The 19,803-nt window shown below is 42.0% G+C and overlaps 1 protein-coding gene across 1 annotated transcript in view; it reads left to right on the top strand.

The window, feature by feature from the left end:
• Positions 1-1,334: 1,334 nt before the first annotated feature.
• Positions 1,335-19,803, top strand: part of DECR1 (2,4-dienoyl-CoA reductase 1) — a 40,141-nt gene continuing 21,672 nt past the window's right edge. Inside the window, exons 1-2 of the mRNA XM_020870019.2 lie at positions 1,335-1,442; positions 18,909-19,111. Of these exons, the coding sequence (XP_020725678.2) occupies positions 1,392-1,442; positions 18,909-19,111 (254 nt within the window). The 5' untranslated portion in view covers positions 1,335-1,391. The remainder of the gene's footprint in view (positions 1,443-18,908; positions 19,112-19,803) is intronic.

The raw sequence follows: 19,803 nt of genomic DNA, 5'->3' as shown, positions 1-19,803 counted from the left end.
TTATACCGTCCATGGGGTTCTCCAGGCAAGAATACTGGAGCGAGTTGCCAGGCCCTCCTCCAGGTATGTATAACATTCACATTTTAGAAGTGGGGAAGAGATGTGATCTGTGCTTACACAGGATGTCAACAGGTGCATTACGCTAAGAGGTAGGATGATACAACAGAGAGCTGCCTTTACTTCCGAGGTGTATATTACTACTCTCTTGGTGAGAAAAAGCCAAGCCCCAGGGTCAGACTCCCGCTGTGTCTCTGCCAAGAGACTAAGCGCGGGGTGTCTCTGGAAAAGTCAAAGCTGCCCAGCAGCTGCAGCTTCTATTAGATTTCAGCCACTTACCTTAAGCAAAGAGAGATTGTGTCTTAACTCTAACATATTATTACTCTGATGATGAGTGGTTCAGCTTCGACATAAACATTCACTTAAAGAATAAACAAACTACTGAAAAGGCATTAGCACTCTGGCAGTGTATACAAAGGGGTTCCCTGGTGACTCAGGGATAAAGAATTCGCCTGCCAATGCAGGAGAGGCAGGTTCTACCTCTAGATCAGAAAGATCCTCTGGAGAAAGAAATGGCAACCTACTCCAGTATTCTTGCAAGGGAAACCCCAGACAGGAGCCTGGTGGGCAACTACTGAAGGAAAGTTACACGGCTCAAAATAGCCCGGAGTTAGAACTTCCCTCCAGGTCCTCCCCACCATTCTATGCAAAACAAAGAACCCTCCCAAAGGAAGGGGAAAAAGTGGACATTGAGGTTGATTACGCCCAGCTCCCAGCTGGTCCCAGAGCTCTGCCGATCTCCAGAATTCCTTGCCTCAGCCCTTTAAGAGAACAACCTCGGAGAAAAACAGCCCCCTTAGGACAGCAGATTTCCACATGCATGACTATATATACTTAGTCTTTTCTTGGGTTAGTGCGGCAGCTCACTCATCTGACTGCTGCCCCTTCTCGCCTCATTAAAGGTGATCTGTTCCTATAAAGTGCCGGTCTGGTTCTTTTTTCTGAACCTCGCCTTCTCTAACTTCCTTACCCTACCACCACAGTCCATGGGGGTGCCAAAGAGTCAGAGAGGACTTAGTCGCTAAATCACACGTGTATCCATGTCATGCGTTTCTGCAGTCTTCAGACTTCTGGCACAGTAAGTCGCGCACTCACAGAGGGACAGATGAACCTCCATTAAAGACCCTATTAAAACAACAACAGCAATCGGGAAAACAAAGGTAATTGGAGCACAAAAAAGCGCTGGAGAGGCCTGGGCTCTGACCCGGGGTGGGGCGGGGAGCCCCAGGCGCCCAGACGGGTCCTCCCTGGCCAGCCCAGTCCTGCCAACTTGGGGCTCTCTGACCCGCCTCCCTTCGCGCGCGCATTTCCGGCCAGACCTGGGGAGGCCAGACATGGCGGTGCTAAGCCAGCTTCTCTTTTCTTGGGGTCGCGGTCCCCGGCGGGTAAGGCAGCGCCGAAAGGGCCGGGGGCCCTGCGTGTCCCCTGCAAGAGCCCCGTCCAGGGGGCTCGCGGAGCGCGGACGCGGCGTCCCGGGCGCGGGGAGGAGCGCCGTGGGGCCCCGCGGCCCCCGTGCGGGAGCGAGGCGCGGGGCTCCTGCAGACGCTGGGCCCGGGGCGGGGGCTGCGGCTTCCCGGGACTGGGATGAAGCGGGGCGATCACGTCCAGCTGCCCTCGGGAGAAGCCCTGGGGTACGTTTGTGCCCGTGTGGAGCGGCACGGTGAGCGCCTGCGTGGTTCTCACAAGTTGCACATTCTTGTGAGTTTCCAGTGAAAGTCGGGCTTCCTCGTGGCTCAGCTGGTAAAGAATCCGCCCGCGATGCGGGAGACCTGGGTTCGATCTCTGGGTTGGGAAGATCCCCTGGAAAAGGGAAAGGCTACCCACTCCAGTTTTCTGGTCTGGAGAATTCCATGGACTATATAGTCCATGAGATCGCAGAGAGTCCAAGTTGCATGAAAATAGAGAGAAGGACCCAGCACACACCGGCCGGCCTGGTGACGAGCGGGAGAGGGAGGGTGGGGAGCGGGACCCAGAGGAAACACTGGCCTTAGCTGGAGTCCTTTTTTTAAACGAAGTAATTCGTTCACCTGTTTGTTGTTCAAAGATTAATACCAACCTGGCGCGCGTGAGTGCTGAGTCACGTTGCACTGGTTGCGGGCCCCATGGACAGTAGCCTTCCAGGCGCTTCTGTCCAGGGAATTTTCCAGGCTCTTGCCTGGAGTGGGTTGCCATTTCCTACTCCGGGGGGTCTTCCCCATCCGCGGAGCAGAACTCGCATCTCTTTGAACCTTTGCTTCCTGCATTGGCACGTGGATTCTTTACCTGTGCACTACACCTGGGAAGCCCATACGAACATATCACATAAAAAAGAAAAAAAGAAAGCAAATCAAGCTGTTTAAATTTCTCTACCTGGAATTAATGCTGGGAGAGCTGCATCTCAGGCTGGCTTCCACCGCTTTTTCTCTCATAATTTTGTTCTGTTTTGTCAACATCTCTCCACTAGACCGATAGTCTAAAGTGGGCAAGACAAAACAACTGGAGAGGGGAAGAAAGAGAAAGGAAAAAAGAAGTAATGATATCCCAGACAACACCTTTCCCCGATCAAGTGAAAAGAAATCTTAGTGAGCTACGCTAAACTAAACCTGAATTCACAACTTCCTTAGCCAAGTAGAAAAATTAATCTGCCAATTGTGAGAAAAAAAAACAAAACTTTATCCAGTTAGATAGAATGAGTAGCCATGTTTTTATTTTTTTTGAAAAACATGGACAAATTTCAAATTCCAGATGTGAACACAAGGAAATACTATGAGTCTCTGACATAAGAACTTCCTTTTAAAAAGTGAGATTTGTTCATGGCCAGGGTGTTGCTGATAGTATTTTCTCTTACAAAGATTTGGGTTGTAGCTTGTAAAAGAAGGCTACACACTGATCCCTCTTAAAGAACTCTTCATTTTAATCCTATAATGACTCTGTGAAGCAGAGAAATCTTCAGAGATTTTCTTAAAAAACACAAATTGTTAGAATTGTAGTAATAAGGTCACACAGATGTCATGTCATTACACAATATAGCATGAAATGGAGAAAATGAATCTCATTTAAAAATTAATTGTAATCTCACAGTTTTGAAGTTCCTTTGCTTAAGAAAAATGGAAGTTTTGAGGATGGAGGTTTGGAGGCAAGAGAGTTCCTTATAATTGGTGTCTATCCCCTTCCTGGCCCGTGCAAGCTTGAGTGTGAATTCCAGGGTGTAGAAAAGTTTTCACATCTGTGAAGTGGCAGGTTGTTCCGGGAAACATGTTTTTGTGGGCAAATACAAATTGTTGCAATTAAAGCCCCCGATTTAAATATTTTAGTTATCAAGAATCTGAGAAATGTTTCATCCCTCATACATCTATTTATGAAGTGAGCTTCCCTGTGGCTCAGCTGGTAAAGAATCCCCTGCAATGTGAGCAGGCCTGGGTTTGATCCCTGATTTGGGAAGATCCCCTGGAGAAGGGACTGGCTACCCACTCCAGTATTCTGGCCTGGAGAATTCCATTATAGTCCATGGGGTCACACAGAGTCGGACACAACTGAGGGACTTTCACTTTTTTTAAAAAAATCAAGAGTAATTAGTATTTTTATAAAAATGATACCAGGCCAGTATGAATTCATGTAATATTTAAATTCAAGTAATAGTTAAATTAAAACAAACAAAATAATACATGTCTGCAAGCTGGCCAGTCAGAAATAACCAGGGTTAATGTTTGGCCAACTTCATCCCAGGCATCTGTTTGTAGTGGCAAAGAGATGGCTGACTAGGCGTATTTTTGCTTGGCTATATCACATTTGTTTTTCACATTGAATTTAATCAACATTGTTTCATTTTCTTCTGATGCTGAATATTGTCAGGGAGAAGTATAAAGCCAGCTGGATTTTTTTCCCCTTGTTTATGTTTCGAGTTTTCTTTATTTTATTTTTTTCTATCCAGAAAGCCTAAGAAATCTTTCTTTACCCAACTCAAAATTTCAGAATATAGGCTTCTTGGAGGTAAATATTTTCATCTGATTTGTTCACCGCTGTATCCCCAGGCCTAGAATAGTGCCCAGTGAAGTGATAGTAGCTTAGTCATGTCTGACTCTGTCCTGCCAGGCTCCTGTGTCCATGGAATTGCCCAGGCAACAATAGTGGAGTGGGTTGCCATATAGCACAGCGTAAATAACTAACATCTGTTACACGACGGGATACATGTATTGTGTTGTGTGTAAGGCATATTTCTTACTAGGTCCTCATTCAGAATCTGTCTGAAATATTATATTTCAGTGGGTTATCATGAGACATCAGTAGACTTTGAAAATGCAGATGTGTTATTAAAATGCACGTGTGAACAAAACAGTGTGTTCCTAAAGGAGACAGGAAGGGCTTCGTGAAGCAGGTGGCTCGGAGCTCACTTTTGGAATAGAATTATATGGGGCCCCAAAGACAATCTAGATATTAATATAATATCTAGCATGTTTCAAGAAGTGAAGGAGCATGGCCTATTTTTAAAAATCCAAGTGGTTTGGCATTGTGGAGTTTGTGAAGTTTTGGAGTCAGAGAGAAGTGCATGGAGATGAGGCTCAACAGGTTGCTGAGCCCACCCAAGACATGGTGGGCTTCACTTATTTATGTGGCAGATTGAACATTTGCTATATATTAGGCACTATACTAAGCCATCCAAACAGGAGAAAGAACTGATTTTTGCTCATGAAGCCTGACAGTCTAGTAACATTATGATATAATATGGCACATAGAAGGGGGAAATGTGGAAGCAGTGACAGAATTTATTTTCTTGTGCTCCAAAATTACTGGGGACAGTGACTGTAGCCATGAAATTAAAAGATGCTTGCTCCTTGGAAGGAAAGCTGTGACAGACGTAGACGGTGTATTACAAAGCAGAGACGTCACTTTACTGACAGAAGTCTGTGGAGCCAAAGCTATGGTTATTTCCAGTAGTCATGTACTGATGTGAGATTTGGATCATAAAAAAGGCTGAGCACCAAAGAATTGATGCTTTCAAATTGTGCTGGAGAATATTCTTGAGAGTCCCTTGGACTATGAGGAGATCAAACCCATCCATCCTAAAGGAAATCAGCCCTGAACATTCATTGGAAGGACTGATGCTGAAGCTCCAATACTTTGGCTGCCTGATATGAAGAGATACTCATTGGAAAAGACCCTGATGCTGGGAAAGGTTGAAGGCAAAAGAAGGAGCGGATGGCAGAGGATGAGATGATTAGGTGGTATCACTGACTCAATGGACATGAATCTGAGCAAACTCTGGGAGATGGTGGAGGACAGAGGAGCCTGGTTTGCTACAGTCCATGAGGTTGTAGGACTTAGCAAGTGAACAACAATCACCTTAGGAGGAACATTTGCTCTCTGAGGGCGGCTAGCTCCCAAGAGGGAGAAGGCTTTTGTTTTTTTAAAAATTCATTAATTTATTTTAGTTGGAGACTAATTACTTTACAATATTGTAGTGGTTTTGCCATACATTGACATGAATCAGCCATGGATTTACATGTGTTCCCCATCCTGATCCCCCTCCCACCTCCCTCCCCCTCCCGTCCCTCTGGGTCATCGCAGGGCACCAGCCCCAGGCACCCTGTCTCATGCATCAGACCTGGACTCGCGATCTATTTCACATATAATATACATGTTTCAATGCTATTCTCTCAAATCATCCCACCCTTGCCTTCTCCCACAGAGTCCAAAAGTCTGTTCTTTACATCTGTGTCTCTTCTGCTGTCTCGCATTTAGAGTCATCATCACCATCTTTCTAAATTCCATATATATGCATTACTATGTTGTATTGGTGTTTTTGTTTCTGACTTACTTCACCCTGTATAATAGGCTCCAGTGTCATCCACCTCATTAGAACTGATTCAAGTGCATTCCTTTTAATAGCGGAGTAATATTCCATGGTGTATATGTACCACAGCTTTCTTATCCATCGGTCTGCCAATGGACATCTAGGTTGCTTCCATGTCCTGGCTATTGTAAACAGTGCTGCGATGAACATTGGGGTATCTCTTTCAATTCTGAACATGTCTCTCAATTCTGGTTTCAAGAGGTAGAAGGTTTAAGAAGAACTACTCATGCCCAATTATTCTCTCCAAATTTTCTGGTCAGGTAAACCATTTGTAGGGGGACTGGATGACTAAGGGGCAAAAGAAGCCTGGAGTTAAACTAAGACATCCCTCCTGGAGGGAAGTGAAGCATCGGGACTGGGGAAGAAGACACTCCCACTCACAGTGGGAGAAGGGTGCAGTTTTAAGGAGTATCATTTTGGGGTTTTACATTTAAACTAGGACCTGAAGGATTTGTGGAAGTTAGCCAGGGGGGAGGTGTAAGAGTAAGAAAGTTCTAGGCAGCAGAGTGGCCTTTGTGGAGGCCCAGACTAGAGTTATAGGTCCCAGGTAAGGGAGCGGGTTGTGAGATACAGGCTGGGGAGGGCTGTGAGCCCCAGGAAGGAGACAGAAGTTTGTCCTGAAGGCCTGAGAGCAGCGTGAGAACAGAGGCCACTTGGGCAAGCCTCTCTCCGGATAAGAGACTGTGGTGGCCTCAACTGGGGAATGGCAGTATGTGAGAGGCTTGAAGTCTGGTGATATTCAAGTGGTAAATTGAGAGTCCCTGTTGCTTGGTTCATGGTAGGAGGTGAGAAAGGAAGACTGGGCCAGGCTGAAGAGGTGAATGGCACCATCATAGGTGGGAGCAGGAAAGTAATGTCATCAGGTGGGACTTGAGATGGGGATCCTAGAGTGTAAGTAAAAGTGACAGGGGTCTGAGCTAAGGGCAGTTTTTGTAGCTATTTAGGACTAAAATGAACTCAGTGGATTGGGTGCATGGTGTGAGATGAAGTCCAGATTTCTATCATTGGCCCCTGAGGTAAGGAAAATGTTCCTCTCTGAGAGAATTTACAAGAGGGAGCCAGAGAGAAGAGAGGGGTAAATGATGTGTCTTGAAAATGTTAAATGGCCTCTCAGTTCATTTCAGTCGCTCAGTCGTGTCTGACTCTTTGTGACCCCATGAACCGCAGCATGCCAGTCCTCCCTGTCCATCACCAACTCCCAGAGTTCACCCAAACCCACATCCATTGAGTCAGTGATGCCATCCAACCATCTTATCCTCTGTCGTCCCCTTCTCCTCCTGCCCCCAATCCCTCCCATCAGGGTCTTTTCAAATGAGTCAGTTCTTCGCATCGGGTGGCCCAAGTATTGGAGTTTCAGCTTCAACATCAGTCCTTCCAATGAACACCCAGGACTGATCTCCTTTAGGACGGACTGGTTGGATCTCCTTGCAGTCCAAGGGACTCTCAAGAGTCTTCTCCAACACCACAGTTCAAAAGCATCAATTCTTCAGTGCTCAGCTTTCTTTATAGTCCAACTCTCATATCCATATGTGACCACTGGAAAAACCATAGCCTCGACTAGACGGGCCTTTGTTGGCAAAGTAATGTCTCTGCTTTTTAGTATGCTGTCTAGGTTGGTTATAACTTTCCTTCCAAGGAAAAGCGTCTTTTAATTTCATGGCTGCAATCACTATCTGCAGTGATTTTGGAGCCCAAAAAAATAAAGTCTGCCACTGTTTCCACTGTTTCCCCATCTATTTGCCATGAAGTGATGGGACCAGATGCCATGATCTTAGTTTTCTGAATGTTGAGCTTTAAGCCAACTTTTTCACTCTCCTCTTTCACTTTCATCAAGAGGCTCTGTGGTCCTTCTTCACTTTCTGCCATAAGGATGGCCTCCAGGACTTCTAAACTGGTAAACAGGTGATTTGATTAAGTTGCAGATGTGGTGGGGAGAATGATAAGTCTGTCAGGAGTGTTAGCGAAGGCCTTAGCCTTTGAATGATGCATGTTGAGTGTTGGTGGAGATCCATTTGTATAAAGATAGGGAGGTGGACACAGTTGGTATTTGGGGAACCCTCAATATTTTGTTCATCTGAGTATAGATTTTAAGGAGGGGAAAGCAAAGGGCGATAAGGCTGGACAGATGGACAAGAGCCAGGTCATGATGACTTGCTGTGCTGGGTGAAGCTAAAGAATCTGAACTTTATGCAGGGAATCCCTGAAGGAGGTCCAAGAGAGAAGTGCTACAGGCCGGTCTGCAGTACCCTGGAGAGCAGTGTCGCCGATGTGCTGGGGTTAAGGGGGCTGGAGGACAGAGACCGCACAAGAGACGATGTAGCACAGACCCTTAGTATTTGTGCATGGTGGAAGATAGAAGTCTTTCAAGTCAGTCAGGAGGCAGAGAGGAAAGATACTGACTAGAGAGGTAGAATACGTGCAGTTTGGAGAGGGATGGAACATATTAGGTGCCCATATTAGAAGGCATTTCATGAATCCTTGGCAACCCTTAGTTTTTGTTTTTCTTTTAGTTTTGTTTATTTGTTTATGGCTGCACTGGACCTTCATTGGTGAATGCAGGCTCCCTCGAGTTGCAGAGAGCGGGGGCTACTCCTCATTGAGGAGCTCGGGCTTCCCATTGCAGTGGCTTCTCTCGTTACAGAGTGCCGGTTCTAGGGTGCATGGGAGTCAATAGCTGCGGCACATGGGCTCAGGAGTCGTGGCTCCCCGGCTCCAGACCACAGGCTCAATAGTCTTGGCGCATGGGTTCAGCTGCTTCCTGGGATCTTCCTGGGCCAGGGATCGAACCTGTGTCTCCTGCATTGGCAGGCAGACTCTTAACCACCGAGCCACCAGGGAAACCCAGCCCTTAGTTTGTAAAGAAGATTCCAGGTGGAAAATAAGCGGCAAACTTAACTGTCCTATATTCTCTTCCTAAAATGATAATGTACTTTAACGTTAGAGGTGCCTGGGTAAGTTAAGTAAGTTAAGAGTAAGAGGGCAACTCTACTTTGATCCCTTCCAGAATGGGGAAAATTCCTATGCTATCTTGCATCGAAAGCTGTGATAGAACTGTAGGCTTTCACAATTTGTGAAATGATGTTGCCATTCACCTGTAGCCCTGATTTATTCTGCTTATGCTTTAAAATTATATTTTTAACTCCAGATTAGATATCTCCACCTGAATATTCCACAGGCATTCCAAGTAAAACATTTCTGATACAGAACTGGTTATTTTCAGTTCTCCAACTCGAGTCTTCTCAGATCAACTGAGTCAGTTACAGTTGTTTACACTATTTAACCTCTGTCATCTTCAGCTCTCCCCTTCTTGCTTACCATTTCCAGTTGGATGGCTTCTGAGTTCAGGCTAACCAACGTGTTAAACATGTGTGGAAAGTATTGTCTTGCCTTGATTTCTGCTGACCTCATTATTTCTCACCCAGACTAATGACTTTTGTCTCACTCATCTACATTTCCTTCTAGTTCACCGTTAAATCTTGGTCTTTCTAAAACACAAAGGCAATGCAAAAAGTAGCTTGAGATACTGAGATGAAGGTGAGAGAAGTGGAAAACTTTCCGTCCACCAAATAGCCTTGATTAAAGAGAGAGACTTCTTTGTCTTCTTTTAGTGATATAGGTCAAGGTGTGCCGAGGTTGGACTTTGAAGTCTTCTTTTAGTGATATAGGTCAAGGTGTGCCGAGGTTGGACTTTGAAGTCTTCTTTTAGTGATATAGGTCAAGGTGTGCTGAGGTTGGACTTTGAAGTCTTCTTTTAGTGATATAGGTCAAGGTGTGCCGAGGTTGGACTTTGAAGTCTTCTTTTAGTGATATAGGTCAAGGTGTGCCGAGGTTGGACTTTGAGCCAAGAGGAAATAGTAATTCACTGCATCTTCTTTTTCTGGGACCTTCTCACCTGCAAGTAATTTTATTTGCTAACTTCCCACTCCTTCTATGGTGGCGTTCAGTCGAGGTCATCATTTCTTGCCTGGCCTGGGACAAAACATTTTACCTACTCTCCCTGCTTTCAATTTTGCCTCCTACATTTTCTTCTCAATTTATTAACCAGAACAAATCTCTACAAACCTAAGGCAGGTCATGACAGCCCTGTGCTCAAAACTTTGGAGAGTTTCCCACTCAACTTGAGTAAGAACGTCAGCCCATGTCGTGGCTGACTGAGCCTTTGGGATCCCGTCCTCACTGACTTCGCCTCTCTCCTGTCTCCTTCCTCCGTCTACTTCAGCCATGCTGGCCCTCTGACTCTTCGTGTGCTCCGTAGGCTTCCTTCTCAGGGGTTTGCTCTTAGCTTTTCCTCTGCCTGAAAGAACCGCATGACTCAGCCCCACACTCCCTCTGGGTCTTTGTTCAATGTCACCTCAGTGAGACCTTTGCTGACCACTCTATTTAAAATAGCAACACTTGGCCTCCAACTAATAGAAATAAATGAAAAAAATAAATAAATAAAATAGCAACACTCTACCCATATTCTATGCCTTATTTTTCCCCACAGCAACACATTAGCTCTTACTATACTACATATTTCACTTAATTTATCTGCCCTCATCCCAAAGATAATCTCTCTGTGGGTGGAATATCGTATCTGTTTTGCTCACCGCTATATTGCCATTGGTTGGAAGAGTGTCTTGGGTATAGCATATGCTCAGTAAAAACTTGCTAAAAATAAAATTAGTTAACAGTATACCTAATTATAATATCATATTTGTCTCTAGTACTTTTTCATAGAAGCAAATTCCCAAATGAAAACAAATCCCTTTCAAGTGCAGGGTTTCTATTTCTTGGTTCAAAAAAGTTAGTCATATTAGTTTTGGCTAATGTGATAGGGACCAACAGGAGATGACTTGAATGAGAGGCAAGCAGGAGTGAAAACTCCACTTGAAAATTTCAAATTGCCTATTAATTTATCTCTTTGACTTCATCTTCCTTGATTATATAGTATTTCGCCTACATCTAATTGCATACAGGTAAGAACTGCAAAGAGTCGGACATGACTGAACTGAATTGAACTGAACTGAAGAACTGTAATAAAAATTAGCAAGTACACCCTGTAACACAGAGCAGCTACTTTTTCAAGGACTGATGTTCACTGTTATGAGATGTATCATCACTCAAAAATGTAATTTTGTTTTGTTACTGGTAACAACCACATAATTCAGCCTAGCCACTGAAGCTTGGAGTCAGCTAACTCTCTTTTATATTTGCTTAGCCTTACTTTCACGTTGCTGTGGCAATGAGATCTGTGTTCTGCAGAAGCTTAGAATATCAGAGGCCTCTGTACGGTGCCTGGTTTAAGTGAAGGAGCAGGTAGAGGTGCTTGAGCAAACCACACAGGTGTGGAGTTTGAGTTTAATAAAGCCTGTGGCAAGCAATGGAATGGGTAGAATCTGGGCTCTTCAATTTTGTTAAAGTTTGTAGTATACTGACGCTATTGGCATTAGCAGGTGGGATGATCTTTTTATTCTGCAGGAAATAATGTCCTGTCTGCTCCTTACGTTTCCAGACACTGTGAACCATGCAATTATGCTGAAGTGACAGTAGCATCTGGGCACTGAAAAGGATGCATGCATGTCACAGACTTACGCCTTCTAGCAACCGCATAAAATAAATTCCAAAGTAGTTATTGCAGACTTACTCTGTTCATGGGCTATATGAATTCCTTTAGAAATGCAAAAGTGTGCACTTTGCAAAGTTGCTTGAAAAATAAGATTGTTTGGTCTTCACCAAATTGACATTTAAAGAATTATTTATTTTTAATTGGTGGATAATTGCTCCACTGTATTGTGTTGGTCTCTGCCATACATCAACATGAATCAATTTTATCTGATATGAGTGTTACTGTACCTGCTTGCTTTTGATTTCTGTTTGCATGGAATATCTTTTTCTAGCCTTTCGCTTTCAGTCTATATTTGTGCTTAGGTCTAAAGTGGATCTCTTGTAGATAGCACATATAGGGGTCTTGGTTTTGTATCCATTCTGTGTCTTTTGGTTGGAGCATTTAGGCCATTTACATTGAAGATAATTATTGTTGTGTCTGTGCTCCCCTGGTGAATGAGCAGTAAAGAATCTGCCTGCAGTGCGAGAGATGCAGGAGACATGTGTTTGGTCCCTGGGTCAGGAGGATCCCCTGGAGGAGGGCGTGGGGACCCACTCCAGTGTTCTTGCCTGGAGAATCCCATGGATGGAGAAGCCTGGTGGGCTACAGTCCACAGGGATGCAAAGAGACAGACATGACTGAATGACTGAGTATGCACACACATGATCCTATTACCATTTACTGTATTGTATTGTTTGGTTTTGTAGACCTTTTCTTTCTCTTGTATTTCCTGTCTAGAAAAGTTCCTTGAGCATTTGTTGTAACGTTGGTTTGGTGGTGCTGAATTTTGTTAACTTTGGCTTGACTGTAAAGCTTTTGATTTATCCTTCAAATCTGAATGAGGTCCTTGCTAAAAAGAGTAATCTTGGTTGTAGGTTTTCTTTCCTTTTGTCACTTTAAGTATAGCCTCTCATTCCCTTCTAGCCTGCAGAGTTTCTGTTGAAAAATCAACTGTTAGCCTTAGGGGGATCACCTGGTAAGTTATTTGTTGCTTCTCCCTTGCTGCTTTTAATACTTGTTCTTTGTATTCAATTTTCGTTAGTTCGATTAATATGTGTCTTGGGTTTCTCTCCTTGGGTTTAACCTGTATGGATTCTCTGGGCTTCCTGGTTTTGGCAGGCTAGTTCCTTTCCAATGTTAGGGAAGTTTTCAACTCTAATCTCAGGTATTTTTTCATGCTATTTCTTTTCTTTCTTCTTCTGGGACCCCTGTAATTCGAATGTTTGTCCACTTAATGTTGTCCCAGATATCTCTGAGACTTCCTCATTTCTTTTTATTCTTTTCCCTTTATTCTGCTTTGCTTCACTTATTTTTGCCATTCTACTTTCTGGTTCACTTGTCTGTTCTTCTGCCTCAGTTATTCTGCTGTTGGTTCCTGCTAGTGTATTTTTAATCTCAATTATTGTGTTCATTGCTGATTGTCTATTCTTTAATTCTTCTAGGTCCTCGTTAACTTTTTCTTGTATCTTCTTGATCCATGCCTCCAGTCTACTTATCTGTGCCTTCATTTTACTTCCAAGACTTTGGATTGTCTTTACTTTCATTACTCTGAATTCTTTTTCAGGTAAGTTGTTTATTTCCTCCTCATTTGTTTAGCCTTGTTTTTCTGTTTTTGTTTTTTTTTAATTTGCTGCATGTTGTGATTTTATTTAACTTACTGGGTTTTGAGTCCCCTTTCTGCCTGGTGGTAGGTCATAGTTCATCTCAGTTGTGGAGTCTGCCCCTCATGGATGGAGTTGGACCAGTGCCTTGTGAAAGTCTCTTGGTTGGGGGAATGTGTGGTGTATTCTGGTGCATGGAGCCGGGCCTTGTCTCTCTGAAGGGTAGTGCCATTTCCAGTCATGTTTTTTGGGTGTCTGTGCCTTGGTGAGGCTTTCAGCAGTCTTTCTGCTAATGAGAAAAGTTGTGTTCCTGTTTTGCTCAAGTACTGGCATGAGACATTTGGAGCTTGCTGGCTTTGGGGTGGGCTTGGTCTTAGTGTTGAGATGGGAGGCCTTTGGGAGAGCTCTCATCGCTTCATGTTCCATGAAGTTGGGAGTTCTCTGGTGGTTCCAAGTCCTAGACTCAGGTCTCCCACCTTGGGGGCTCAGGCTTGACCCCTCACTGTAGCAGCAAGACTTCATAGGCCCTGCAGCACAAAAGATAAAACCCCAGGACTAATGGTGAGAGCAACACTCAGTAGCCAATAAGACCCAGAGAAACTCACACACTAAGAAAGAAGAGAGAAAACAGAAAAAAGGATAAAAACAGGAGTAAAAAAGAGGAGAGCAATCAAGCCAATAAACAAGCTCCTAAGTGAAAATGTACAGTAAAACTTGACTAGCAGAAATGAGAGTGTGGGGGGAAATGCAGTATAACTACGTAGTACCCTAAAAACGGGAAAATGAAATGAATTTTTTAAAAAATAAGATGTTTTAAAACTGGAGAAAGTAGGTTTAAAAGTGAAAGTTAATTGAATAGTAAAGAAAGGACAACATAAAAACATATGAGAAAAAAGAAAAAATATATAGAGAATGGCAGTATGAAGAATATCCTTGTGATTCCTCCGTTTTCCTCTCCACACAGTTTTCTTCAGTCAATCTCCCTGCTCAGAATCATCCAATATTTGTGGGAAGGTCTCTGGACCTGTTGTGGGCAGTGTTGAGTCAACTCAGACTCAGGTGTTACCTTACTCCACTTTTTGTGTGCACGCATGCTGCTGCTAAGTCACTTCAGTCGTGTCTGACTCTGTGCGACCCCATAGACAGCAGCCCACCAGGCTCCTCTGTCCCTGGGACCCTCCAGGCAAGAACACTGGAGTGGGTTGCCATTTCCTTCTCCAATGCATGAAAGCGAAAAGTGAAAGTGAAGTTGCTCAGTCATGTCCGACTTAGCGACCCCATGGACTGCAGCCCACCAGGCTCCTCTATCCATGGGATTTTCCAGGCAAGAGCACTGGAGTGGGGTGCCATTGCTGCATGCTAATCAAGGTAAATTGGATGTGGTCAAATAGGAGATGGCAAGAGTGAACATCATTATTTTAGGAATCAGTGAACAAAATGGACAGGAATGGGAGAAATTAATTCAGGTGACCATTATATCTACTACTGTGGGCAAGAATCTTAGAAGAAATGGAGTAGCCATCACAGTCAACAAAAGAGTTCAAAATGCAGTACTTGGATGCCATCTCAAAATGACAGAATGATCTCAGTTTGTTTCCAAGGCAAACCATTCAACATCACAATGATCCAAGTCTATGCCCCAACCACTAATGCTGAAGAAGCTGAAGTTGAATGGTTCTGTGAAGACCTACAAGATCTCCTAGAACTAACACCCCCCCCCCAAAAAAAAGATGTTCTTTTCATCATAGGGGACTGGGATACAAAAGTAGAAGGTAAAGAGATACCTGGAATAACAGGCAAGGTTGATCTTGGAGTGCAAAATGAAGCAGGGCAAAGGCAACAGAATTTTACCAAGAAAACACACTTGTCATAGTAAACACCCTTTTCCAATGACACAAGAAACGACTCTTCACATAGACATCACCAGATGGTCAATATCGAAATCAGATTGATTATATTCTTTGTATCTGAAGATGGAGAAGCCCTATACAGTCAGCAAAAACAAGACCTGGAGCTGACTGTGGCTCAGATCGTCAGCTCCTTATTGTAAAATTCAGACTCAATTTGAAGAAAGTAGGGAAAGCCATTAGTGCATTCAAATTGCTTATGATTATACAGTGGAGGTGATGAATAGGTTCAGGGGACTAGATCTGGTAGACAGAATGACTGAAGAACTATGGACGGAAGTTTGTAACATGGTACAGGAGGTGATGACCAAAACAGTCCCCAAGAAAAAGAAATGCAAGTAGGCAATGTGGTTGTCTGAGGAGGCCTTAACAAATAGCTGAGAAAAAAGAGAAGCAAGAGGCAAAGGAGAAAGGGAAATATATATCCAAGTGAATGCAGAGTTCCAGAGAATAACAAGGAGAGATAAGAAATCCTTCAAGGCTTTGTCAACATGAAACTAAAGGAAATATAATGACCAGCTTGGAAGATTACCAGATCTGCAAATTTTTCTTTATCATTTATACACATTTTCACATTTTATCCTTCAGTAACTTTTTCCCCCTGGTTTAAAAATCAAATCATATTAATATTTATTGAATAAAATTTGAAATTACTCAAAATCAACCAACCTAACAAAAAGAACAAATAATCTTCTATTAGCCCATCACCTAGTCAAACATAATGACTGTAAAAGGTAATGAATGAAGTCAGATACATCTTAGATTTGAATCTTTGCTACTTTCATTATTTGCCTCTGAAAGTTAGTTACTTGACCTACCTGTGTGCTTCAGTTTTCTCATCTATAAAATTGGAGTAACAGTGTTGTTGTTGTTTTTGGCCCCTAAGTTGTCTCCAACTCTTTGTGACCCCATGGACTGCAGCATACCAAGCTCCTCTGTCCTCAACTATCTCCTGGAATTTGCTCAAATTCATGGCCATTGAGTTGGTGATGGTATCTAACCATCTTATCCTCAGTTGCCCACATCTCCTTTTGCCTTCAGTCTTTCCCAGGATCAAGGTCTTTTCCAATCTCTTTACATCAGGTGGCCAAAGTATTGGAGCTTCAGCTTAAGCATCAGTCCTTCCAATGAATATTCATGGTTGATTTCCTTTAGCATTGACTAGTTTGATCTCCTTGCAGTCCAAGGGGTTCTCAAGAGCCTTCTCTAGCACCACAATTCAAAAGCATCAGTTCTTTGACTCTCAGCTTTTTTTATGGTCCAGCTGTCACATTCATACATGACTACTGGAAAAACCATAACTTTGACTATATGAACCTTTGTCAGCAAAGCAATGTCTCTGCTTTTTAACACACTGTCTAGGTTTGGCATAACTTCCATTTCAAGGAGCAAGTGTCTTTTAATTTCATGGCTGCAGTCACTATCCCTGGTGATTTTGGAGCCCAAGAAAATAAAATCTGTCATTGCATCCACTTTTTCTCCTTGTATTTGCCATGAAGTGATGGGACTGGATGCCATGATCTTAGTCTTTTGAATGTTGAGTTTCAAGCCAGCTTTTTCACTCTCCTCTTTCACCCTTATCAAGAGGCTGTTAGTTCTTCTTTTTAGAGTGTTAGGGTCTGCATATCTCAGGTTGTTGTAATTTCTCCTGGAGATCTTGATTCCAGCTTGTGATTCATCTAGCCTGGCATTTCTCATGATGTTCTCTGCATAGATTTAAATAAGTAGAGTGACAATAGACAGCATTGTCATACTCCTTTCTCCATTTTGAACCAGTCAGCTGTTTCATGCCCAGTTCTAACTGTAGCTTCTTGACCCACATACAGTTTTCTCAGGGGTCAGGTAAGGTAGTTGGTACTCCCATCCCTTTAAGAATTTTCTACAGTTTGTTGTGATCCAGTCTGTCCTTTGGCAGAGTCAAGGAAGCAGAAGTAGATGTTTTTCTGGAATTCCCTTGCTTTCTCCATAATCCAACAAATATTGTCAATTTGATCTCTGGTTCCTCTGCCTTTCTAAACCAGCTTGTACATCTGGAAGTTCTTGGTTCACGTACTGCTGAAGCCTAGCTTGAAGGATTTTGACCTTAACCTTACTAACATGTGAAATGAGTGAAATTGTACAATAGTTTGAACATTCTTTGGCATTGCCCTTTCGAACTGATCTTTTCCAGCTGTGTGGCTACTGCTGAGTTTTCCAAGTTAACTGACATATTGAATGCAACACTTTAACCACATCGTCTTTTAGGATTTGAAATAGCTTAGCTGGAATTCCAGTACCTCCACTAGCTTTGTTCATAGTAATGCTTCCTAAGGCCAATTTGACTTCACATTCTAGGACGTATGACTCTAGATGAATGACCACACCATCATGGTTATCTGGGTCATTAAGACCTTTTTAGTATAATTCTTTTTTCTGTATTCTTTCCACTTTGCAATCTCTTCTGCTTCTGTTAGGTCCTTGCTGTTTCTGTCGTTTGTTGTACTCATGCATGCATGAAATGTACCTTTGATATCTGCAATTTTCTTGAAGAGATCTCTGGTCTCCACTCTTGTAACAGTACAGTTTACCTTATAGGGTTGTAGAAAGTCCTAAGTAGACCTGACACTTGGCAAATATTGAATCCACTACTTACTGTTGTTATTTCCTTCTAGTCATTTTTCTAAGCATATATTTTTATTTATAGTTCAGGACATCCTGTGTGTTTCTCTTTTTTCCCCTCATCATATTATAAGCATTTTCTACTTGTGAATAGCCTTATCCTAAGTTATTGACTACATTTCTATTTCTTTACAGTAAATTTCAAGATATCTCACGACAAATAATGACAGCGCATTTAATGTATAAGAATGCTCTAGTGGGAAATTATATATTCTAAAGTTTTAATCTTACAACCATGACCTGATGGGGAATATCAGGTACCCAAATAGTGTGATCATTAAACTCAGTAGGATCTCAATGAATATAGAGAGACAACATGCAAGGTTTTATAATCTTGGTTCTGCAACTTGGGCAACATATTTAACTTCTCTGGGCCCCTCCTGTACAACGGGGGTAAAAATAATACCTATTTCGTGGGGTGGTGACAATTAGTTTCTAATCCTGATACATGGTAAACATTTAATGACTATTATTGGCTCTTTATCTGTTACTTTGTTTAACACTTAAAAGTTTGTTTTCATAATTAAAAATGAGAGAATAGCAGTGTTTTCGATAATCAATATGAGGGTAAGCTGTAAAATATAAGATAGAGCAGTGCAAATACTTTTTTAGTCAAAAATGGTTTTATATTTTCCCCCATTTTAATTATTACAAGTATTTTTTTCCCGTTCTAAATTTATTATTCAAAGACAACATGAGAAGAGGCATTTGATTTGATAAACCTTATAAAGGACTTTTATAATGTTCTTAAATGATTCAAAAGATGGAATGTGATTTTTTTTCCAAGTTGTTCTTGTTAAAAGACAATCATGCTTTAAGCTCTTTTTAAGTTAACTTGAAACTAAACACTTAAACTAACAGTGCCAGCATATATAAGATGTTTTGTATGTGCTATACAGTTTCCTAAGTTTATTGTTTATATTGTCTCATGAAATCCTTATAATGACCTGTGAGGAAGGTTCTGTCATTGTTTCCAATTATAGAAGAAATTGAGGCAAATAGAGATTAAATAACTTGCTGAAGGTTGTATGATTAGGGAGAAAGTTCTCTCCTGTGTAGACTAACTCCAAAGCCCATGCTTTAAAGCATTCTATGTTACTTAACATTCCAACAGAAAAAGTATAAAAATTGATTAAATACAGTACCAGTATGTTTACAGTGTTTGTGTTAATCCAAGAATTTGACTAATATTAAAGAATAAATTTAAAAACTCATATCTTTTGTAGGAATACAAGTATGCATATTTCAGTTCATTTTTTTTCTATTAGTTTTTCAGTTATGGAACAAAAACATTATATCAAAACAATGAAGCTGTGCAGTCTAAATTCTTTCCACCTTTTCCAAAAGTGATGCTACCACCCGATAGTTTTCAAGGAAAAGTGGCATTTATTACCGGGGGAGGCACTGGCCTTGGAAAAGGAATGACAACTTATCTGTCCAGCCTGGGTGCGCAGTGTGTGATAGCCAGCCGGTGAGTGAGTCTCTGTGAGTTGCCTGGCAAGAGTCTACTGATGGAATAATTCTGTGAGACAGTGTTGAAAACACTTTTTGCCAGATTTGTTTGATTTGCATCTTAATCTCTATGAAATATTCTTCAGATTATTTAAATCTCCTTGGGAAAAGTCAGTTATTATTTGTGATGATAGAAGTAATGATTGATGATGGAACTGATAATATACTTCATAAGTTCAGTGACAGAATTTTTTCTGTGTATAAAGTAATAAAGCACTCTATTGAGGCTCCTTTGTTTTTAATGAGACTGATTATAATTACTGATTCTGTAGATAGTTAACCTTGCATCAGGATAATGGATAGAATGCTTCCATTTCCTATAAGATGGGCAAATATTTTGAAACATCTATTGTGATGAGTATAGGAAGGGGGAGGCCTTGTGGAAAGAATTTATTTAGGCATGTCCTGGTATCTTATAGCTATTCAAGTTAGAGGTTTAGAGACTGGCCAAAAAACTATCCCTTCTCTCAGTTTGGAATACTATAAATTTTTAGATAGGCTAAGTAATAGTCTGAATGATAAGTCACTGTGTAATTTATAAGGGCCCAAAGGAATTTCTTTCAGATGTTTCTTTTAATGAAAATTGGCCAGAACATTTATTTTTTATGTTGCAATGTTTTTAAGGGTGTTAATATATTATTTTCTTTGTAA

Source organism: Odocoileus virginianus, chromosome 15, assembly GCF_023699985.2.
Source record: "Odocoileus virginianus isolate 20LAN1187 ecotype Illinois chromosome 15, Ovbor_1.2, whole genome shotgun sequence".
NCBI lineage: Eukaryota > Metazoa > Chordata > Mammalia > Artiodactyla > Cervidae > Odocoileus > Odocoileus virginianus.
The sequence above is the reverse complement of the archived record's forward strand: the minus strand, read 5'-3'. Positions and strand labels throughout refer to the sequence as shown.